Genomic DNA, 25,177 nt, shown 5'->3' on the forward strand with positions numbered 1-25,177 from the left:
CTTCCCCTGCTCTGCCAGGTGCACAAGAAGGTGGGAGGGGGTACAGCCAGGACAGCTGACCCCAACTGGCCCAAGGGCTGTTCTAGACCATATGGTATCATGCCCAGTATAGAAACTGGGGGGAGTTGGCTGGGGGGCAGCGATCACTGCTCAGGGACGGGCTGGGCATTGGTCAGCGGGTGGTGGGCACTGCATTGTGCATCACTTGTTTTGTATATTCTTTTATCATCATCATCATCATCATCATTATTATTATTATTATTACTACTACTACTACTACTACTACTGCTACTGCTACTATTGTTTTCCCTTCCTTTTCTGTCCTATTAAACTCTCTTTATCTCAGCCCACAAATTTAACTTTTTTTTCGATTCCTTCCCCCATCCCACTGCAGGAGGGGGGAGTAAGCGAATGGCTGTGTGGTGTTTAGCTGGTTAAACCACAACAATGACTTTTAAAACTGGTAACAATTTTTTACCCTCAAAACTCCTGCTGGAATCCTATTTCCTAACCTTAATCTGATGGTTAAAAATTTTCCAATTTTGAGCCTAAATATGTATGGCCAATATCTCCCCTTTTGATCTTGTGCCAACATTGTCCCCTAGGTTAAGTAATCGTTTTCCCTCCCTGGGCTTGCCCCTGTAATGCAATTTCAGAGGACAATCACGTATCCTTTCAACTTCTGTTCTGCTAGGCTAGGGAAGCCAAGCTCTTTTGGTCTCCTCATTTATCTGAAATTAAAACTCTGATGCACACTCCACATCATCCAATTATGCTGCTCCAGGCAGACAGGAAATTTGAAAAGAGAACCTGCCAAAATTGACTCCACTGAGCCATTCTGAAATTTATAATAGTCCCTAATTTGGAAGTGAGTGTGACTGAAAAAAAAAATCAATAATTTAACAAAATCATGAAAATAGGTACCATCCAGACCTGTGTTACAACCAGGCATCTGAGATCAAGTAGCCTAAAAAACCTGAAGCTGGGCTATAAATTGCAAGTACAATCCAATTTATACTTACCTACAGCAAATCCTTCATATCACAAACTACATGTCTTTTTTCTATGAAGTTCGTAAATTATACAGAAGGCCCTCAGGTGTTGCAATTTTTTGGTACAGATGCTGCCTGACTGTTAGGATATGAACATGATCTGTGATGTAAACATATTTCTATATGATGCAGCTTTGTTATTTGAATTTTTTTCCAAGAAATTCTTATGTTTGCAATCTTGGCCATAAACCATAGTATCAGGCATATTTTGCGTGTCTCTTTAATTCTTACACTTACAGCAGAACCACGCTTACAAAGTGCAAAGAGATGGCTTGATGTATCCTAACATAATTAAACAGTAAAGAAAGTCCAGAAAACATGCTAAAACACATTTAAAGGCATATAATTTTGTACTCACTAAGGCATGTATTGTCCTGGAAGAAATTCAGAAATTTCAGGCATTCATCAATGTCATTACCACTGTTGCTGCAGTCACACCATGGGGCAACGCTGAGACTGTTTGAGTCGATGTAGTTTGGTGTCATCACTGTGCCTATTAACAAAGAGTGAAGTACTGTGAGTACCCTTTGCACTGAAATATTCCCTCCATACTAAGAAGACAGCAAACAGCGCTTGGTAAGTTGTGTATTCAGAGATCGATTCACAATGCAGACCCATGGCAGGCCTCTAACTTCCAAGCTTAACAGTTCCTGGCTCCCTTTGCCCTTTGACGCCCAGCCCTGTGCCGTACTTCACACCCTCGGTTGTCTGAATGAAACCACTTTGGGGACGGTAACTTGACTCACACATTAAAGACCCGTTCCTTTCCTCCAGGATGTTTTATATTGCATTCCCACAGAGAGCTGCATCAGCAGAACTGACAAGTGGAAAACCGTGGCACAGGGGAGGGATGGATTGGGAGAAGGTGGGAACCTCTTAAAAGGGCTTTGCTGCCAAATCAAACATATGTGGACCTGCACCCTCACAGCTGCACTCTAAAAATCCAATTTTTCTTCCTCGCTTGTGGTTTTTTCTCATTTTCGCTCTAGCTGCAAATAAATGGCTGAAAGTAGACATCCAGACCTGAGCTTCCTCTTTGAGTCTGCGACCAGCCTAGAAAAACACTTCTGAAATGCATGAGCAAGGAGAATGCTAGTCATGCTGAGAGGAGCCCTAATACATCTTGGAGGAGCGTTGACCCCCAGGGACTCGTCAGGGACCTGCCAACAGAGTGGTTACGGCGATGAACAAAGCAAAAACATAACCAGCATGCATAAAACGGTACAGTAGATTCTTTGCAGGTAATAAATTACTATTAATCTTGCTGTGTCACTACTTCTTCACTACAGTGATTGTTTCCTAAACATTGTCAGCAACTTGCAACCACAGATTCATTCTAACTCCGTTACAAATTCTTGGGTAAATATTCTCACATTTATATGTCAGCTCAAGGCTACCAAGAATGAAATGAAACCAAAGAATGCATTTTGTGTCCTAAAAGATATACAGCAACTGTTCATCACTCATCTGGATCAGGCAACTGCTATATGATCAGCACTTACTCAAACCAGTAGTCTCACTGAAGGCATCGCCCCGGCAGGTCAGAGATTTCAAACTTCCCGAAGGACCGAGAATTTTGAACATTTATTTTATTTGTCTGACCAAACAGGAAAAAATAAATAAAAAAGGGCAGGTATTCCAGACTCGTACTGATGACAGCTGTTTCAGGAAACACGTTCCTCACTTGGTAATCTACAGTTCTAGGACAGGCTATATACCATAAGGAAATGTGAGCACATCTCTTCTAAACTGACATCAAAGTAGTCATTAAGAAGATGGAATAGATGAAGGATAAATATTAGAGAGCCGAAGTGTACGCTAGCAGGGAAAATTTGGTCCATAGGTCCAGGGTCCCAGAGTCTGCAACACCACACAGGAAAGGGCCATCAAACAACCAAGCTAAAAAAAAAGGAACATTAGAAATAACACAAATCACAGAATGACGTCAAATAGCCTTTCAGTCAGCAGGCAGCGCTGGGAACTGAGCAAATCAACATGCAAACCGCTTCATACATGATCTGGGAGACAAAGGAGAAGAGACATTAAGGGCTGGCCTGAGAAAGGCAGTAAAGTATGTGAAAATGAATGCAGTCCCGCTGCCAAACTCACAAAAAGCATCTTTTGTCTTGTTTTGGGATGTTCTTAAATTAGAATGCAATCCCATACCTTTATCTACTTCCAACGTTTAACAGATAGTTGCAGTAATAATTGCTCAAATTCTACATAGATTAGTACACGAGTAAATAGCACAGTTCAAAATTTATTAAATGGAGGTAAGAGAATTTAGTAAAATAGACAAATATCATTTGCACCATTAATGAAAACTTGGCAGTAGATAAATAAGAAGAGGAATGATGTTAAATTAAAATAAAACAAATTATAATATCTGTCCATTATCCATTTGATGGTTCAGTACACTATTTCAACCATGTGACGTGATCTGAAATGAAGTGAGACAAAAGGAAAATCAAGAGGATTTTGCAAATGGAAAGAAAACAGCAAGCTTCAAAAGAAAAAAAAAAAAGCTAAGTAGCAAACGCTTAGTGAAGGGTTAAAAAACAGAAGGGTATTGAGGAAATTAAAAAGGTCACTGAGGTAAGACTTTCTTATCATAAAGAGGTAATAAGGTAATTAAAATGGGTCAAGACAGGGGCTAAAAGTGTAACAGGTACCACGCTACGATTAGGGTTGATGAATACAGGAAAGACAGGACAAGGAATGTGTATACACAGCACACAAACTGTACATCCAGCAAAACCAGAGTGGCTGAAAGAGCAGCTAGTAGAAAATCAGCCTGTCATTTAAACCTGGGGGCAGATGTGAACCCAAGCGGATTATATGCTTGGTTTCCTGGGGTGGATTTTCTTTTTTCCCTGCAATGTGTGTGCCTTCCCCTCCTCCGCACACACACACACACACACACACCCCCCCGCTAGCTGGCATCTTGGAAATTCTGCTGAAGGACACTAACGGATCAGAGAAACCATGGTGGTTGGCAGTAAAATAGGACATGTTTGGTTTTCTGTGTTCTTTCTGTCAAACAGTTCTGTGATGGTCTCGGTAGTAGGCAGTTGGGTCTCCAGATTTTAGACAAAAGCAGAGTTGACCTGAACACAGCCAAGAGGTTGAAGGTCAATCAAGAATGAGGAGATAGATAGTGAATCCAGGAGGAGGGGTGTGTGACTGGAGTTCCTTTGGCCCAACGCAACTCCAGTTTACTCACATAAATGCTCATGGAATTCCTGGGAATCCCAAGGAAATTAGATGGATTTTATGGAAAACAACTGAATATGTCAGAAAGTGAATGCTAAAGCAGATCTTGAAGTCAGCAGTTAGAGCAATACCTAACTGAAGTGGGAGTGCAGACAAGTACAGATGGCTTAACTACGCTGTAACCAAAGCATTGAATCTCAAACATGGCTATCTCCAACCTTATTCTACATTCAATAATTTTTATATTTTTCCTTTCATTTGTAAAAAAAATATTAATTTATCCCTATTACTATAACAAGGAGCCTAAAGCAATGAATTAAGATTTTCAAAATGCCTGTAAAATATACATAACTTTAAAATTATATATATAACACCTAGATGCAAACCTTAAAGAATCCTATATAGACTGTTCTCCATTTAACTGGTAAAGCACCTGATACAAAAACTGCCTGACCCTATTCCCACTTAAGTCATTTATTTCTTGTGGGATTCCACTAATTTCAGTGAACTGAAAATCTGCTAACTCTGATTTACATCCCTATATCTGACAGCAGAATCACATCCACTGTTCTTGCCATAGAGAATCCTCAATTTCCTGAATAAACTGAATGGAGGCACAGTTTTTGCTGCATTTAATGAAATGCCTAAATGAAATAACATTTTATCTAAATGAACAATATTTTATCTTAATTAAAACACCTGGAGATCCTGAAGCTCTGATGAATGAATGGATCTGTAACAGCTCCTTACCCACAGTCTATCTAGTGCTTCTTCCTGTGTTTTGTATATATTAAGCGGACATTTGAAAGACTGTACCTCTGATTTCTATCTCAGCATCTTACAAATTTGACGATCTTCACATAATTTACTCCACTTTTATATGAGCTTTGTATCAGAAGCAGGAATTTACCTCTTCAGCACATAAAAGTTTTGGCTTAGTAATTTTCTTGGTTTATCAGAATAACTACCAAGAAGCAAAAACTCTTGTAACACTAGTCAATAACCATCTTTTTTTGCATGTGTCTAGGGGCTAGCAGGAAATATTTTCCCTTTGAAAATTAGATCTCCTTTTGATTTCAACTCCTTAGGGATCCATTCCACATTTCTGATGTGTGGCGGTGTTTTGTAGCATGGCCATCCACAGTAACACAAGAACACACGACTATAGGAACTGGGTCATCCTTGGGGTTAAATTGAAAAATGGATCCAACAAAACTGCCAGCAAAATTCACCAGGTCCAGCAAGAACTTCTTGGCAGCTCTTACCCAGAAGTATCTATTAGTAACAGTTACTCTTTGCCAGCAGCTAGACTTCTTAATCTCATTGACCAGATCAGATTTCAAGGCTATTCAATTCTTTGTTTTAGAGTCAAATGACATTCTGTCATAACTGTTCATATGTTATACCCTTTACATACTGTCTTCATCTCTTAAGTCGTGGAAGCATATCCTTTGAAGCCATCACATCTTATTTTACCAGTTGCCACATGGACTTACCTCACTGGTTAGCTGCTAGAGTAGTAAGAATGATAACAAAAAGCCAGCAAATATAGCTTTCAGTCATTTTCCAGCAAACCCAACCTATTTTAGAAGTATTTTATTTTGGATATTATCTCCAGAGACATTTATTTAACAGCAGGATCTGCTTCAGGGCCTCAGCTGGGACCTTCACGCCCAACAGAAGGGGATATTACTGCATTGCAGCAGGTGCAGGCTGTAAGCTTAAAAAATCTTATCTGGTGGCCTTTAAAATTTGTTTGTTTCAGAGTTTTGACATTCACTAATTCTTTATTGCCCAACCATAGTATTTCTACAACAAGTTCACCTTCCTGGGGTGACCGCTCTCTTTCAGGAATCAAATACTGTGTGCAGCATATGGAATCTGGCTTGCATAAAGGCATCCTTGTGCCTGTTGACAGTCAGGAAGGTGACAGCAAACAAAATTAATTATGCTGGGGAGGGAAGAAGGTTTCAGAAGATAAATTTGGTCTCACTTCACCTCCATTGACAGGCACGTCAGAAAACTTTTAAAGTGGACAGAAGGACATCATGGAAAGAATAGCAGCTGGAAGTGAAACAAGGCTGGGTTGGTCTATTGTGTCATTCCTCAAATGTCCTGCAAACTGTCCCTGAAGACCACGAGGTATTTATCCAACCTTGAGATGTCAGCTGCAAAATCAACCAAGCTGCAGTTTCACTTGTTCTTTTTAACTTCCTACTTCACGATCCTGTCCGAATTCAACCACCTTAATAAGCTTTACTTTGTAAGCTTGAATTTATTTCAGATTCAAGCACCTTTCTCTCCTTATCTTCTATCCTTAGTTTCCTTGCAATGTACAAATTTACCCCAGGAATCTCTGTAAGGTAAAACAGGGCCAATACCTTTAGGTGGAAAGTTTTGCCTAGTATATTTTAGAGTATTATATTCCACTGTTTTTATTTCATGTGGGCCTTCAAAATATAGTTCGGATGTTTTTCTTAGACTGAGCAAGCCCCCACCCTTCCCTGTCTTCTTACCAATAAGCCCTGAGTAAGCGAGGAGGCAGTCAGCATAGTTCTCCTTCAGACAGCTACTAACAGACCGTGACTCAGGCTGGCAGTTTGTGAAGAAATCTGCAAGGCGAGACCTGCAACATGAAGAAAAATGCGTATCTTTAAAAATCAAGCCTGCAGGCATTCTTACCTTTTACACTCTTTTTATTTTCGGACAAGGCTTAGTATTCTTTAATTTATATATATATTGGACACATTTCAGCTGATGAGACTCTCTTTCTGAGATGCATCTCTTCCCACAATCCATTTTTGAAGTCGGAACAAAAAAAGTGTAAGAAAACAGTAAAAAGGGACAGAACAGGGAAACGCCTGCCCTTTACTAAAAGAAATGCTCTGCATTTTCATGCCAAAAAAAAGACAAAGAGCGATTTTATCACACGAACAGTCATTTTGCCTGGAACTCTAACTGGAATCTGTTATTCTACAGACGCAGAACACAGTTTCTGCTGTTTTACTGATTACACAAAACTGTATGTTTATGCTCACAGAGTCCTGTTACTACATGACTTGAGGCAGGACCTGCTTTGGTCCTGCCCTGAGTTTCCAGGGAACGGGCTTACACCTGGTCTGGACTGGCCCGCAGAACCAGGCAGCTGAGCTGGGGTAGCAGGCAGGTCCAGATGGCATGGTCTCCACAGCACCCCGGAGCCATGGTACTGAGAATCTATTTGTTCTGGTAAAATGTGCGTTTATCCAAAGTCTTCAGTATTGAGCCCAGGGCTGAGAAGAAGGGAATGTGTGATCTGCATCGAGTTCTGCTGCTGAATGGCTGTATTATTTTCACTTACCTCAGTTACTCTGTGTCCAAGAGGGGGAGAGCGCTGCTTACTTATAGAATCACAGAATCACCGAACAGTTGGGGTTGGAAGGGACCTTGGGAGATCATCTAGTCCAACCCCTCTGCTAAAGCAGGGTCACCCAGAGCAGGCTGCACAGGACATCGTCCAGGTGGGCTTTGAGTATCTCCAAGGAAGGAGACTCCACAACCCCCCTGGGCAGCCTGTTCAGTGCTCCGTCACCCTCAAAGTAAACAAGTTCTTCCTAATATTCAACTGAAACCTCTTATGCTTCAATTTGTGCCCATTGCCCCTTGTCCTGTCACCGGGCACCACTGAGAAGAATCTGGCTCCGTCCTCATGACATCCACCCTTAAGATATTTGTAAGTATTTATGAGATAGAAAATGCTTTAAGACTAACATTGAAGCTGTGTGGCAATTAACAGATTACTACTACATTGGAAAACAAAAGAAAGGACTAGCAGCCAGGAACTCTTCTGGTTATTAGCGCTTTAAAGGCCACATAATGCTCCCATTCAGGTCTGTAAAATTTGAGAGGCATCAGTGAGGTGGGTCAAGGTCCCACATCCTACAGTCACTCTCCTGCCCATCTTGCCTTGCTCTCCTCAGCTCCATTAGTGCTTTCACTTACACTTGTAAACTTGGAGCAGTGGCTTTTGTTTATTTATAAAGAGTCATTTAGACCTTTATCTCCACGAACAAAATTATTTAACCTTCCCACTTCGATCTTCTTTTCTGTGAAAAAGGGATAAAAATGTTCTTTTGCATATAACAACTCACAGTGATGTTTCAGGATCAGGTGCTTAATCTTCACAAAGCCCTCTCAAAATCAGAATAGTATAATCTATGCATTTTCAGCACTGCTCTAGCATTATGTAGATTTACAATATAAACACTCTTTTTTAGATTTGCAGCGAAAACACAAAAGTTAGCAGAAACAAGTGATTTGCGAGTGATTTACTTTATTTGTTTACATGCTCCAGAGACTAATTATCTTTGTTTGCTTTATTGTTTTACCTATCTCAGAATGGGATTGCTTGTACATCATTAATTGGCCTGAAAGTAGTGATGGGCAAACTTCAAAAGGTTCACAGGCATAGTTTGAGAAAGCATCCTATAAATAGCCTGTATGCAAACTGTACCTGAATTTATCTGAGCTATTCTCATGACCTCTTTTTAGTTCCATCCCTTGCTAACTGTACTGACACCAGAAAATCCATGGTTGCCTTTAAACCACAGTCAACTGTAACCTTTTCACTCACTCCCTTCCCTTATTTAACTGTTTAACCTTGAGATGGGCATCTGTAGCCAGTTGCCTTTAAAAAGTCAAGCTCTCTACCAATCCTTCAAGACACCCTATATGTACATATATAAATTTCTAAATTTCCATAAAATCTCTACTTTGCTGGTGAACATATACTGTACCTACCAGGGGACAGGCTGAGAAGAAATGGATTCTAAGGTATGGGAAGAGATAAATAGCAGCACCATGCAGAAAATCTGGGCAAGGAAACCCTATGTTACTACAGCAATTCCCCTCTCAGTCAATAATTAAGACAGTGGCTTGGATCCAGCCTTCTAAGAAAATGGGAACAAAGGCAGTTGATAGTTCCTAAGGTTTTTACGAATTCTGCTAATACCTGGGTGAAGTCTGTTTTAGGACAGAAGAGAGCCTATTGCATCTATTCAGTATGAAAAACCTTTGCCATGGTAGAAGCAAGCCCGCTCTATGTGCAGTATTTTTGTGTTTCTAAACAAAGTAGCTCCTCAGATTTAAATTTCATTATTTATGTGACCACAACCAAATCTTTCTGAAGCTGCAATTATGCAATTGGCATCTTCAGAATCCTGAAAACATTTATTGCCATCATTTCATCATTCCTAATCATCCAGTTCTCCCTTAGATTATTAGGTGCATTGGTCCGGAGACCATTTAATAGATTCTTCTTCTCTAAATGTTTTTAAGGACTGATAACTATGGACCAATACCAGTCATTTACTACCCAGACTGCTTAAAGAATTTGTTTGTTGTAAACCCTAAAGGAGGCTAAAAATTGCTCTGCTGATCCTCTTGCCTACAGCTTGATTTCTGTGTTAATTTCTGAAGAGTTTTTGTGGTCATAAAAGTTAATGATCTGACAATGTTGCACATTTAAGTTTTCATAAGCCAAATATAGTTCTGATAGCTCTAGTCCAAACATTACTGGACATCATCATACCCCTCCTCCCTAGTGAGTGATGCAAACTTCATACTGTCAAAGTTCTCACTATCTCCTGAGCTGTTAACTACACCTGGTATTTGTGTGGATTCCTTTCCACTGGAGATAAAGTTAAGGCCAGCAAATAAAAACAGAGACAGACCTCCATCTGCCATAGAATAACTCCAACATTTTCAGTGAAGATCTGCTGATTAACGCTGACTGAAGATCTAGCCCCAGACATTTCCAGTAGAGTGGCACTGATGACAGTCTGCTCATCAGCATTACCAAAACAGTGGTACTGCTATTTAGCTAGAGAGAGACAAATTAGCCTAATTAGGAACCATATTACCATTTATCCTTAAGTATTGCACATGATATTAAGAACTGTTTGGGTAAAAGACAATCCTTTTAGGGATGCTGAAAAAGAGCAATCAGATGATAGCAGTCCTACAAAAAATAGGCACATTGTGTTAACTTGGTGTTCCTCCAGTGGGAAGCAACCTGTAGGTAGTAACTTGTGGGTAAGTGTCTAACCTATGACTGAGCAGTTTGGTAATCCAGGGGACAAACAGAGCTTGCAGCACGTGTGCCTTTAAGTGTGCACCATTTTATGTGTGCAACACACTTATGTGCATCTATTTGCTAGATGGCTGGAGCGAGAGAGACGGGCAGTTTTACAATGTGCATAACACATAGCAGGACCACATGTAAAAGGAACTATTAATTTCTTTTTCTGGTGAAGAACCACAAATCCTCTTTGTGCACAGCAGCTTTAATGATTTTTTTCCCTTCCCTTGCATTAAAAAAAAAAAAAAAAGAACTGAAGAGAACCACACAGAAATCTTCTTCCTTGAAAGAAAAAAAAATTCCTCTCTTTGTAGGGCAAAAAACCCACAAATTAAATGACTCCTATCTTAGCCCTGGAAAATCTCCTCAAAGTAAACTGCAGATCTTCTGGAAAGCTTACTTTAAATATTTTGTATACCACTAACTGAAAAAACAAGAATAATCCTATTGGCAAATTCAGAGAAAATCTGCTCAAACAACAAACGGTCTTTCTGAGAAGAAGAGAAAAAAATCCCAAACCTGCTACTCTCTAATGCTTTGTATTAGCACCAGTAAAATCATTTGTAACAGTTAAAAATACAAAGAAAAAAAAGTTAATTTGTTTTCCTTATGATAGTGGTTCTTCGAATACTCAGCAGGACAAATCAAACTTTCAAATTTTGCTTACAAATAAGCTCTGTTAATAGCAGTATTGTGTTTAATCTGCATATTAGTTTTGAGGCAATTTCATTTTATATTAGCACAGCCTGTTGCGTAGGCAACATTGATTAGGTTTTCACTAGTTTTTATTCTCAAAGTTTTGTAAAAGTTTTTTGATGTTCTGAAATTATCTTTGATATTTATCAGTTCTTCCTCTTTAAAGTTGGTCGCCTCAGCTTCAGTGCTGGTGCAGTTTTTAAAAGCATGATACAAATGATGAAGCTGCAGAAAATTTCTAAATCTGCATTTTTAGTTTGCCTCTGGTGTAAATCACGGCCTACTGGAAAGCAGCTCTACAAACTAGCCATGAGTCCTCCGCAAGATGGACCACGACTGCTGGGCTGGCAGGCGTTGATTTCTCTTACTTCTTTTTTTCTCTCTGGCCGTATGCATCTCCAATTGCTGGTATGCGAGGGCTGAGCCCTGAGAGAGAGAAATCTTCTCTCTTAGCCTTGCCTTAGCGGTGGTGATCTTCAGACCAAGAACGACATTGAAGCCAGATCTCCTGCTGACCATGTGCATGTAGGCTGTGATGTCCAAGCGAGCAGTTACCACTGCTTGCCCCGTTAGTGCATGCAGGGCTGCTGCCCTCTGCGCTCACCCCGGCAATGTTAGGTGAAGACTGGACGTGCTCACTGCCACCTCTCTTTACATTGCTGCTGGTGTTTAGGTACCTATTTATGGCACAACAACAGCAACATAAAGAGTACGTAAATGCCAAAGCTGAGTGAGTGGGGTGACTACACTAATTAGTCAAAGCTGCTCGAGCGTCTAGACACCATTTGGCAGACACAGTATAGTCACGTAAGGGAAGTGCTGCATCAATATTCAAAACAGAAAAGAAGTATAAATCTGACACTGAAAAAATTCAGACTAAGTCAATGAATATGTGTCATAGTGATAAATGACACCATTATAGAAAAAAAAACCCCAAGCCATAATACTTGTTCTTCTTTTGTGGGCGTCAAATGCAGTATCCTCCTCTGTAGCTACAAATAGCTCCCATATAGCTTGGGTTGTGCTATGCCTGCTGGGATGCAATCGTGGCAAGAGGGGTTGGTATGTGGCCAAACTCATGGCTTCATTGTTGGAGGCGCTTTTCGGTTTCTCTTTGTTTCATAAATACACAGGGAGCGGGCAGTGAGAAAATGAGGCAAAGGCTACATAAGAAACTCTATCGCCCAGCGAGCTGGCAAAGGCCTCAGAGCAGCTCCGTCACCAGAGGGATGACCTTCCCAGCACCGAGCTATGTAGTTTTGGCCCATTTTTTTTTCATTAAAAGACATTAGAGCTGTGTCATACTAATATGCTGTATACCCCCTTAGTTGTGTACACACACTATTGAGCACCCGTGAGCAACTATAGAATTTGACAGTTTTTTTGAATGGTCATTTTTACATGTATTTATTAAACAGCAACTCCTTTATCTTTTTTGAGCAAAAAGGTTGCTTGTCTTTGGTTGCTACCCTCCTTCTCAAACAACGACAGTGTCCAGGCCCTGAGGGCACCAACGCCCCTGCGCACCCCCGGGGCTTCCTCTACCCAGCCTATGGCCCAGGACCTCATCCCAGCCCCCCCAGGCCTCAGTCCCTGCCCCAGCCATGCTGTGGGACCTGGGTCTCCAGAGCCCCCAGCCCAGCCCAGCCCAGCCCAGCCCTGGGCTGAGGTCCCAGCCTGTCCCCAGATGGTGCCCCATGTCCAGGGCTGCCCTGCTCCCTGGAGGGGGTGGTGGGACAAGCCCTGCCCACAAGGTCCTGCCCTGCCTGTCCCAGGGGGTTCCCCAGGGAGCCCCGCGCTGCGCCCGGACATGCTGCTTGGCATTTGTACCTTTGGGGAAGTGACAAGGAAGGGTAAAAACGTGAAGATCTGATGGCAGACCATTTGGCTCCCAAGACCTGAATACTGAGAGCAGTTTCTCTCACACGAGCAGTTCCAAATCTTTTGCAGTGCTGGCAGAGACCATTACATGATCTTGGATCCCAAATACCAGCTACTAACCAAAAGAAGCTGGTTTTTATCTGGTTTTGCTTCTGTTTTGCTATTTTAAATGACTGGCTGCCTAAGCCCAAGCAAATATTTGATTCTAGATTTGATTTATCGCTAAAAATTGTGTTGTTCATCTGGAAGTAAGATACAGACAATCCCCAATTATACAGAGGCAGCCTATTTGGATTGCCGAATAACTGGATACAGACACAAACACCAGAGGCCACACAAGATTCATTCGGATGCCTCGTAGCATCACGGATGCTTGCTCAGAGCAGCAGGCACAGTCAGGACAGGCCACCAACGCTGGTTCCTCCAGCTGAGCACCCACACGCGACCCAAACCGGCCAGCTGGCCGGCTATACCGTGCTCTCCACCACGTCTGCCAGTACCTGTGCTATCCAGGCTTTTTGTTTGTCAGGGGCCTTCTAGACATCTAGTACCCCAGGTAATGGAGAGCTAACTATTAGAAATTCAGTCATGCAAAATGAAAAATATCTCCACCTATGCATACCTGTATTTTAAAATTAACAGTACAAACATTGTGTCCTTTCTATTCTTCTGTTCATGAAACTAATTTTTCTCACTACCAAGTGCCCTAAAATAAATACACCCCACACCCATGTTGTTTCTGTATTTTACGCAAAGCAAAATAAAGCTATATACCATTTTCTGTTAATATTATCCTTTCCCCTTGCTCACATCATCTGCTAGAGACCTGCTAGATCTTTTTACACAATGTCTGCTACAGAAAATCGAAAGAACTTAACAAAACACTAATCTCATAGTTTATCAATGTTAGTTAAATCCTCTAAATGACTCAAGATCATGCATGAGAGTAATTTTAATTTAATATATTAGGCTTCCTTTGGGTTTAAGGAAAACTACTAAGCTCAAATGTGATTCTAAACAAGTATGATTTATTTGCAATTGGATAATATAAATATTTTTATACGACTGACCTTTTGTGTAATAAAACCAATTTTGAAAAATACAGTGCAAATCCTGAGCACAAGGTAATGTAATAAAGAATTAGAACAGTGATTCTCAGACACAGTGACACAAACCAGAATTTTCTCTTTCTGTTTGCAAAAAAAATTACCTCACGTCATTTTTGAGAGGCCTGTTTGAGAGAACATCTGGAAAGCATTCCACAGGAAATCAAACCTATATTAAATATGTTCTGTGGGGCTCTGTTTCCTCGCATTGACTTTAAGCCTGCATAATGTGTTTCTGTCTTCTCAGCTGCAAAGAAAACACTTCTCTGAGAATCTTCTACAAAACGATAGGCTGAACTGTCAGTCTGTGATTTCTATCAGGGGATGCTGGGAAGATTTCTATTTAGTCTATCTGTCTCTGTACCAAAGCTCTCCAATAACACGAACAAATCCACGAGCTGCTTTCTGAGTACCATGAATTTGTATATTTTCATTTTATTTCATTTCCTTTATGCTGTTTAATTTGAAGCTTCTAAATATAAATGACTGTCACGTTTAAAGATGCCCAAGCCTCAGAGTGTCTCTTGGTAGCATGTTACTCAGGAAAGAACTAGTGCATTACTGATAGAGTTGTTCTCACTTCATTAGCTGGGCAGACAGGAGCGTCTTTGAATTACAGGCTGGAAGCCTAAGGAAATCATTGTCACTCTCAAAAAGCAAGCCAAAGAAATTAGTGTCACTGCAGGTCCTTGAGTGTGCCACTGGATGCTTAGGTGTTTATTAACAACTGTATCGTGAGTGCACACTGAAAGGATGTGGTTCCAAGTACCTGAGGAAGACATCCATGACAGTAATATTCTCTGTAACCACTTGAATAAACTATAATAGAATATTGCTGGTTCAAGCATGAAACTTTTGTGGAGTTTGGAGACAGAAAATAATCTCAAAAAGTCCAATACAAGGTCTTTACCAGAAAAGTTTCTGTTGGCAGATGCACTGGATCATCAGGTTTCCTAAGGTTATGCAGGGATGCTTTATGCATAGGAAAACCCCTCAGTGGCCCCGTGCCCGATGTGCCCTTGCACTCCATTGTGCAGGGTCTGCAGGCAGCCAGCATAGCTGCAACTCATCCTGGAGCTCCTCTAGAAACTGTTCTGGCTTCAGGAGTAAGACAACCAATATAAAATCAGAACTACAGCAGATAATAGCAGATTAGAGTCTCTTTTATGTGAACCCTTTTTTTCCCTGCACAAAACAAGACCCATCAAACAGCAAGTTGAAAAGTTCTGGCACTAGCAAACCAATATAGCATTGATCTTATTCAACATGTTTTACTTCTTTTAGAAGCTATATGGATATATAACACCAGTACAAAAAGCACTGATTTGTAGTATAAGAGTGGAAAATGAACCATTTTTACCAGTTAAGGGTGATGTGGCTGTCGTAAGAGGGTTTTTTTTTGTCTCCACTGTCAAAAAACCCCTGAACACAGCCACTGAGAGCTGGCAGCCTGTGATATATCCAGATGTTTACAGAAGTTGTTCTGAAAGACACTGTCCATTCTGAAGAATATTTTGCAATGCTGCATGACGGCCAGTTACTGAGATGTATCTCCAGCATTTCACAGTGCCTAATTAGAAAAGGGAGCATCGTAACTGAGAGGACAACCACTATAATTTATGCTTGAATTGGGACAAAAGAATGAATTGAACATTCAGACGATACAGTCAAGTTTTAATTTAACAGAGGTCTTCGTCATACGTGCTTTGTAATAGAAAACCTCGCTGTAATGGTTTACAGAATGGGCTTGAACAAATATAGTGTAAGCACAAACATGTGAATGTAAGATCATCTATTAATACTCTTAGGCAAGGGTCACAGTCAGCTCACACAGAAAATCTATATTCAACAGTAAACACACACTGGAAAACTTTTTCTGTGTCACTTGTTTTAAAGCCAGCAGATAGTCAAAGCATAGGAAACAACCACCACCTCTGCCGAGAAGTCTTTGCAGATACCGGTACGTTTACATCTGGCTTCCACTTAACAGTAGTTACTCCATCAGTAACATGGTAGTGCTTAAAACATAATGAAAGCAATTCAATTTCTGTTCAGTAAACATTAAAATGCTAAAATTTGAAAATATGCATGTGGCTGTCACTTGCTCTGTTGAGAAACAAAGTTTTATTTTTAGTTCCAGTGCTTACATTTTCTTGCAGCTATTTTAATAGATGAACTGCCACCAGAAATATTCTCTCACTGGGGCCTGATGCAGAATGATATAAATAACCTTTACTAAGTCCAGCATAATGGAATGGTAAAATCAGTTGACATTCTTTTAATTAGCACTGCCTGAAGATTTACCTACACAGAATAGGAATAGCCAAATTCATCCCTGGAATAAATCCGCTGAAGTCACTGATGTCAGAGGAAGCACACTGGGAATGGACTTGATATAATAGCTCTGTTATTCACATTAAACATAGAGCAGCTTCTTGCCTGTAGCATATAAATGGTTTGAGGTAAATGAGAAAACATTTTTATTTATGAAAGAAAATGCTATTGTGTGATATATACACCTTCTCTTTGCCCCAGAAACAGCAAGTTAGCCAAATATGACTGGGTGTAAATTAAAAGCAATCAAAAATCTTCTCCTCACCAGATTTAACAGATTAGTGGGTGGGAACTACTCATGCAAACCAGTGGATGCTAAACTCCTGCTCTCTACAAAAATCTCTCAATTAGCAATTCAACAAATCAGCGGTAGCAGTACTCTTGCTGGAACCCCATCCAGCAAAGCAATTAAGTACTTGCTTACCCATAAGAACATGAGTAGCTCCAAATTTAGATCTCTATTAAAGTTTAATGACAAATTTGACTTTCCTGGATTTCAGTATTTTTGACTAAACATGGGTGAAACTGCTTCACTATATATGTAGTCTAATCATTCCCCCATGATAAATAGACAAAAGAAATGGGTCACATTCGCCCTGCTGTAGCCCCCTTCCTGGCTCGTCCTTCTAACCTGCAGTCTTCTTACTTCTTGTATTACACAGGCAGCTTTCCTTTCCCACTTAGAATAACAAAACAAGCCTTTTCAGGCCAAATGATACGCAGAGAAGAAGGACTACATTTGGATGACACAAATGCCCCCAAGTTCTTAAATGTAAAGTTTACTGGTGGCTGTGAGTCCTTCAGCCCACTGAATCATTTTGCCTGAAAAGGGACTGACATGGCAGGCAGGATATCTAAATACAGCCTATCAAACTCTAATCACTTGTATCCACCTTTATTTTATGAGTGCTCTACGTTCACACACATATACTTTATTCCTTCTTTCACTTTTTCAACCCTGTAGACAGGTAATGATGAATATTCAGTGCCACGGTTTGTTCTTAAACTTAAAAATTACCAGAAAGGACTAGGAGGACCTTAGCCATGCCAAGGATACTGCCAAAGGTACACCGTGCAAAACAGAAGTCGTCTGAATCAAACAGCTCTGACAAAGTTGAGACATAACTTGCATTTTACGGATAACGGGCATGAAAGAATTATGCTCCCTTTTCGTGGAGACTGGGTTTCAGGAATCAGCAGAGGTTCTAGCTGGCTGCAGGGATGCTGCTTGGAGTGTCAAGCTTGCCTGACAGGGTACCTCAGCGTAAAGACACTGTCAACTTACTGCTTCTTGGAGCATAACCTCTGTGCGTGACGCTCTCTTCGCTGTTAGAGCACAAGGCGATGTGAAAGTTGGGTGCAGGAATAAAGCTCAGCCATTTTTCTAATTACTATATTCTTGTGTCTTGCCTTCTTTCGGAGAGTGTCAATCACCCAGCAAGCTTTTAATCTTCAAGACCCTCTTAAGCAGAACAGGGAGAGTACAAATGAGGGCTGGCCAAGCAGATCCTGGCGCCGCAGAATGAGCTCCATCTACACTTTAACAGGGACAAAGCAGTCTTGTTTTGCTGGGTGTTCTGATTTTTGGATTCCAAAGGGATATATGGATGTGTTTTAAGGAGGAATGGCTTGATTCATTAGGAGTTTTATTCAGAGGGAAGAAATCAGAAATGACCTTTGTTTAGGGGGAGGAAGGGAGAGCCATACTCTGCCTATTTTACTCTGATAACGGAAGACATCAACGTAATGAATCATGTAAAGGACTAGAAGGGAAGAAAATAATACAATATTGCAGCATTTTCTCTCTTTACTTTGCCTTGACTTGAAAGGATTTTTGCTTATTTTGCAGAGACTGCATTAATATTTTTTTCCAGGCTAGCAATTCCACACACACACTCCACTACACCATCAGGTTTCCTCTGCAGAGCTCACCAGCTTCTGTCCCGCCTCCCCTCCAATCCCTTTTTTTGAATTTTCTGAACTGTGATCATTCCTCACTAGTAATTCATTAAAATTAATTAATACCTGGGGTTTTTTTCACTTAAATAAATATGGTACCTCTAGCAATATATACATATACTTGAATATATATATATTTGTATATACAGATACATGTAAAACTCATTCTTCTTCAAACTCAGGCTATGCTGATAGATGTGAGGGGAGCTTGTGGGCATGCTGCAGTACATGGGCCAAAAGGTAGCTTTGCATTTTTTCCTATCTCTCTTGGTATTTTGCAGACACAGGAGCTTTCCTGATGTCACGCGTGGGATTTGCAGGTAGCTGGAGCTCAGGCTGGCCCTATTACACCGCAGGCACCCTCCGTCTAGCGCAGGGTCAGTCAGGCAGCACACGAGGTTTTTTGCCCGCTCCCTGACTCAATCTCCAAACATATGACACAGGCATAGCCTGCATGTCTCTAGAAATCAAGCATGCCCCTTGTTTTCATGTCCTTAACAGCATTACAAAAACTATGTTGTTGTCCTGGTTTTGCATACCCACAGCAAAACAATCATCTCAAGGAGCTGCCAGACAGCTTTGAGTGCCAAACTGATATAAAAACCCCGGAGGGATGCAAATCCAGCTCTGTTATACAGAACTGTATAATGCTACTGTGTCCTTCATGATAATATCCACTAAGTGTCCTTTTAACACGTAAAGCTAGAGCCAGGCTGAGACTGAGCAGTCAAGCTTAGTAGCTGGCCAACTGAATTGTAACCAATATAAGGGAGGCAGCACCTATGTTTTCCCTCTCATTTCCTGAATTACAGATGATCACTAGACTGTGGCAGGATATTGAGGGAGGAATAGAACAACAGGCAGAGGAACAGGCAAGGAGGTGCTGTAAGTGGCCGTAATAGAGAGAATTCAAATGCGGCAGAGAGGTGGTGAAAGTCAGGTAATGGCTGGGAGATCAGGAAAGAGGAGATGAAAGGAGACTAAGCAAGGCGAAGAGGCATGAGAAAAAAGCAAGGGAGAAAGCGAGAAAAACGAAAGAGAAGTCTAAGGAATAGAAAAATTGAGGAAAAGGGCATATTTCTTCTTTCCCTCTTCCGTCTCCCCCCCCCCATCCCTTTAGTGCACTCCCTCCCTGTTAATGCTGGAACTGAAGAAGGCTCCCTCCTCACACAAGATGCTGGGCTCCCCCTCTCCTATAGCACCTACTGACTTGCCTCCTCCTCCGGCAAATCGTATCCAGGTCTAGGGTAATGGTAATGGTACATGCTGCAGGAACAGCCCAGAAGTCTTACGCAGAGAAGACACTTTTAGAAACAGGTACTGGTATAAAGCACTTGCAGATCTGCACATGCCTTATGGAAAAGGAGCACTGATACAGTTACTCCCTTTCCATGGTAAATTACCATTTAAAATGTTCAACAGAATATAAAAAAGGAAAATTAATTTCTTGGCAAGTTTCTTATGTTTTCAGGAAATGTAGCAAGCAGCTGAGCTTTTGTTCTAGCTGTTGCGGTGGTTGAACTCTTTTATGCACTGATGAAAATGTTTGCATATCTTCACACGGTGTTCTTACACCTGTAGATGCAGATTTCTTTCACACAGAATTGAATGGGTGGCTGCAACGAAGTTAAGACTGGATAGCACAGGTGATCAGAAACTGGTCGAGAAGTAAGAACACACCAATGAAAGCACATTTCTGAAGATTTAGCTCTCTGAATACACAGTGCTGAAAACATTGTTGTTGTATTTTCAGGGAGATGACATGCTCTAGGTGAACCTGCTTTAGCAGGGGGGTTGGACAAGATGATCTCCTAAGGTCCCTTCCAACCCTTGCGATTCTGTGATGCTGTGTGACCCATCTACTGAAACCTAACAGGACATTTCATTATTATCCTTCAGACATCCCATGAGGAAAAGTTATTTAAATATCTTATGTAGCCATTTTATCTTTTCTTTTTTTCAGTATCAAATAGCTGTAGCCAGCAACATGTGCTTTTTACAGAACTGAAGGCAAAACATTAAGAATAGTATTTATTTTAGTCATAAAAAAAAAGGTCCAAATAGCCGTATTCTGAAATTAGTCAAGAACTACTTTCTGGCTATTTCACCTTAAAAATGAGCCTCAGTGACTTGACCAACCATTTTGAATATAGTAATTGTGGAGGACAAGAAACATGCTATTACTAGATTCTAGATGTTAACTAGATGTTAACAAAAAATGCCTCATTTTATGCTACCCTTCTTTTCACATCTTTGCAGCACGTGACTGGATTGATACTGTTCTTTTAATAAATAATGGGTCTGCATCATTATCATTCTGGTCAGTGCCTTCTGAACACATCCAGGAGACAGAGGTAGTATGCAAATTCAAAACACAGGCTATTAAAATGACCAAACGAATGACTCACACTTTCATTACTCAAAAAAAATAGTATTTGAAATACTGTCAAATGTGATAGTGGCGAAAAAAAGCAGCACTCTGCCCTGCATTTACAGCAGAATGACATTTTTAAAACATGCCGGTTAACCTTCTGATGTTTAATTGGTAGCTGAAGTGATCAGAACAGGAGGTTCCTCAGAGGTTTGACCCATTCCAGAACAGCATCCTTGGTGAAAGTTTTTCACAGTATATTGACTTTCCTTAGAAGTTTTGTTTACGTTCATAATAAAAAGGAACTCTTATGGCTTATTTTTTGTCTTTGTTTTTTTGCTTTTCTTTTCTGTGAGCACTGACAGGCATTTCTGAGAGACTCCAGTTGGTTTCAAAGCTGGATATGGACTGGGACACAAGTATAGGCAGCAGAAAAATGATAATGAAAGTCCACCATTCAGTATTCTGATTAAGTTGAAAAATTAGGACCATTTCCATAAGTCAGAACTTGGTTGCATTTAGTGATATTTCTGGTCTCTTTTCCCCTCGATCATGAGTTTATGTTATATAACGGACAGTTTAATGAATAAAAAAGAAAAAAATAAGCAAAGCGTCCCGCCATCTCAGTTAGTGGCACCTGCAGTTTGGCCAAATTACTTCCCTGCTCTTAAATCTGTTTCAAAAGCAGATTCAGTGATATATGCATCCAGGACAAAGCTTTTAAAAAGCATCCAAAACTGAATGTTTAAGCACTTTTTTGCACAGGCCCAGTTGATATTTTATACAGAGTATGGGCAGATTCAAATCTTTTGTTTCGGAGTAAGCAGCATTTATAAACCGTTTGCGAGTGTACTTTCGGAAGCCCTTTAGAACTTGTCCCACTTGTCTTAACCAGCATTATGAAGAAGCTTTAATAGATGCAATAGGCATGCAAATAATAGTTTCTAAATGACTCTGTTTCACAGTAGGCAGAACATATTCTCAAATTATTCTCCCATTTAGATACCCTTTCTGATATCAAATTAAACCAGAAGTTATCAGAGTTAGAATTATGTGCCTACTGACTACGGCTTTTAATTATTCTAAACATATCTGGAATTACTATGCAGACTGATATTTATCAGTGCCAATACTTTCAATAGCAGGCAGGAGACCTTCTCCTCTTTCTCTCCTCCCCTGCCCGAGTCCCTGTTTTCCTGCGGGACAAAGGGAACAAATCACACCACCTCCTCTAAGTGCACAACAAGTCACAGAGATAAAATGTCTTTCACCGTATTATGGATAGGCTGGAACAGCTCTGCTGCCGATTCCTTCTCTTCATGACAGTAGAGGGGGAAGTATTAAATACACGAGCAGTTTAGACGACCCAGGAGGTAATAACACCTACGCGAGATGACTCTCAGCAACACATCAAGCTTGCTTTACCTCCAGGCATAGGACCTCAGTGCCGGACTCACTGACTCTGCCCCAGAGCCCGCAGGCATTTGCACACCCATTCCCCCATTCCATTTGACCACCCTTGTTCCCTCACCCTCACAGCCAGGTCTCACTGAGATTTTACCAAGCTTTCCTCTGCAGCATTGCAATGAAGAAAGCACATCAGGCTCGTGAATTCAAATGAAACAAAATGCCATTAAAAACTTTGCTCCTGAGACAACATTAGATCAAAGCTGACCAAAGGAAAACCCAGTCATGAGAGAAGTAATGGCAGTAATTTAACTTAGTAATTCCTGAACACTACAGCCTGAATAATAGGAAGAAGTCTCCCTATAAATTCCTCCCTCCCGTTTCATTGGTACTGTAACACACTGGAAGTTTGGCAGAACACACAGTAAAGATACTGTAACTCTGCTAATTAACAGGGCCTGTGCATAGGGAAGACAATATAAATACAAACAAAAAGACTAATTGCATAACGTGGAAATGGAAAACAGGTGGTTCTGAGACTACGTGTACCCAGCTTTCATAAACTGCACAGCATCAGCTATGAAGGTGCTGAAAGCAACTCACCAGACTGAAATGAGAACCCTGCTCTCATTTAAACCTGCTCCAATTTGGGTCAGCAGCAAACTGGCTCCAGGTTTCCCCGGAGCCATCGAGGGTAGGGTGCTGCTTGCCCCTCACCCCCAAACAACACTCGGGCACATCTGAGGTGCTGTGGCAAAGCACCTACGATCAGCAGTGGAGATCTCATAAACAAACTTCAAAGTAAATTTTTTACCAGGCATATGCAAGTAGTTATTAAGATTTATATCATATCTTCAGTGTCCTCGATGTTTTACAAAAGTGTTTACTTCCTTGCTTGCTAATTCACAGAATTGCACAATCTACAAGGAATTTGCACATTAGAAACGAGCAAGATTCTTGGGCATAACTTCATAAAGATGACATTAGCACAACAACGTTCTAATATAAACATACTCATTCTAATATAAACATACTCAATGCTAAGCAGGAATAAAGCATTTCCTAAGGGCAGAGGCGGTCCCATACGGCACCAAACAGGCGTTGTGTGACAACCTGCAGGGAACCTGATGGAGGCGAAAGGACCCAGTTTGTCCCACGAAGCCCCTCCGGGCTGGGCACGCGGAGGAGAGAGGCCGGGAATTAGGTCAGTGAATCAGTGACCCTCCACTTGTATCTGCCTGGCACTCTTGTCAGGGAAGGGGAGATAAAACAATTCCAAGGCTAAAACAGCTCTATGAAGATAGTGGGATCTAGTCCGCAAATGCGGACTCCTTTCTTCTAATGAAGAAAAAAACCCACAAGAAGTCTGTGTATCGTGACCATTTATAAAGTCCAACGTGTGGCTTGTATTCACAGTCATTAGCGCTCACACGTGAGATTACAATGAAAATAATCCCATTACAATGAATAATTCTAGTTTCACCTGGTCACTAATGGGACATAAAAATCATTCCGAGACATCATTTCACAGAGACAGCTAATGAAAATTTTTGCAACAAAAATCTGTAAAACTTAAACTGGAGGTTTAAAGATGCCTCCCTAGTGCAAGGGAGTAGCTGTGCACAGTTCTGGAGAAGGCGCACACTCTACCCAGATGCAGGCTTTTGTTTCTCTGTTAAGGATGTCAGAGGCGTTTGCTTTTTTCCCCTGACTCATCCTTTTCCCTAGTGGATATTCTGACCCTTAGTCCTGGCAAATCCAGCAGTACCAAAAAGTTCTCTCTGGTACCTCATTAATCACTCCCCTGCCATGTGCTATCTTACCTGCAGATGTAATTCTTCTTGCAGGATTCTTGTAAATTCAGGCAGTTTGGTTTCTCCCTGTCCTCATATGAACACACAGGAACAATAGTCTGCCGTCTCCTTTCTGTACAGGCTACGTCTCGACAGGAGCAGAAGAGCATCCCGTAGCTGTGCTTTGGGGGAACTTTGTCAAAAAATAGCCGGAGGGCCTTATGACACTTCCGCTTGTTACAGATTTCATTAGACGTGCTGCTGGTGCAGGGGGTTATGTAAGCAGATCTGAACCTCTTGCAGGTATCATTTAGGTTGCAAGCTTTTGCTGCATCCAAGCAATTGTTCCCCTTTGAAAGTACTGGCTCCACTAGAAAAAACAACACAACAGCAGTAAGAAATGCGTCACATTTATATGGTGTCTTGATGATTGCGTTTATGTCACTGTTAATGAGATCCTGATTATATATTTGCTACATATAAAACTTTCAGTGCCAGAAACTGCGAGCAGCCCCTATGTTTCTTAGGGCAATGGTTTAACGAGTGAACAAGAGCACAGGCATGCGTTAAGATCAGAATGCTGGCAAATAAATGACGATTACACCGCACAGGACGTACTTCATCTTCTTTGTAGCAGACATGCAGGATGAATACTGGGTAAGACTTGGCCTCACTAAAAAGCCATTAGAATCACTGGCTAATTGGAAGGGATACGTTTGGCCCATCACACAAAAACGTGGGCTCCTAAGCCTCGTTTTATAAAGCTCTGACATTTTTTATTTTTTCCCTTGAACAGTATAAATGGCATTCAGTGTCTACACCAGGTAACAACATTTAAATGTCATTTGTGTACTCTGCAGAATGTAAAAGCCACATGCCTGTTACTGCGGGGCCTGGGGTGTAAGAACAGCCCACCCAGGCAGAAAGGAAAGCGGGAGCTGCCCTGCGAGGCTGAGCTCCCTCAGGCCGCCCAGGAGGCCGCTGAGCCCCGTGCGTAGCTGAAGACGTTGTTATAAGATCTACAGACACCACCCAAACCCAGGAAGTTTTATGAAGTTTACAAGCTACGAAAAAGCGGGCTTAGGATTAAAAAGTGGCTGTGAAAGAAACATTTTAAAACAAGGAGCGTGTCTCTCTCTCACACACACATGCACATGCTACACAAGTTACAGAAAACATTAAACTCAGATAAAAGTTAAGACTATAATTACACATTTAATTTTGCAATACATTATCCAGATATTAAA

General features: G+C 41.0%; 1 protein-coding gene across 1 annotated transcript in view; it reads right to left on the minus strand.

Annotated features, from left to right (window-relative positions):
- GFRA1 (GDNF family receptor alpha 1) overlaps nt 1-25,177 on the minus strand; it is a 150,962-nt gene that overhangs the window by 33,073 nt on the left and 92,712 nt on the right. The window contains exons 5-7 of the mRNA XM_009641405.2: nt 23,961-24,300; nt 6,782-6,891; nt 1,411-1,545 (exon numbers count right to left, since the gene is read on the minus strand). Of these exons, the coding sequence (XP_009639700.1) occupies nt 1,411-1,545; nt 6,782-6,891; nt 23,961-24,300 (585 nt within the window). The remainder of the gene's footprint in view (nt 1-1,410; nt 1,546-6,781; nt 6,892-23,960; nt 24,301-25,177) is intronic.

Source organism: Egretta garzetta, unplaced genomic scaffold (assembly GCF_000687185.1).
Source record: "Egretta garzetta isolate BGI_Z169 unplaced genomic scaffold, ASM68718v1 scaffold486, whole genome shotgun sequence".
In the NCBI taxonomy this organism is placed as follows: domain Eukaryota; kingdom Metazoa; phylum Chordata; class Aves; order Pelecaniformes; family Ardeidae; genus Egretta; species Egretta garzetta.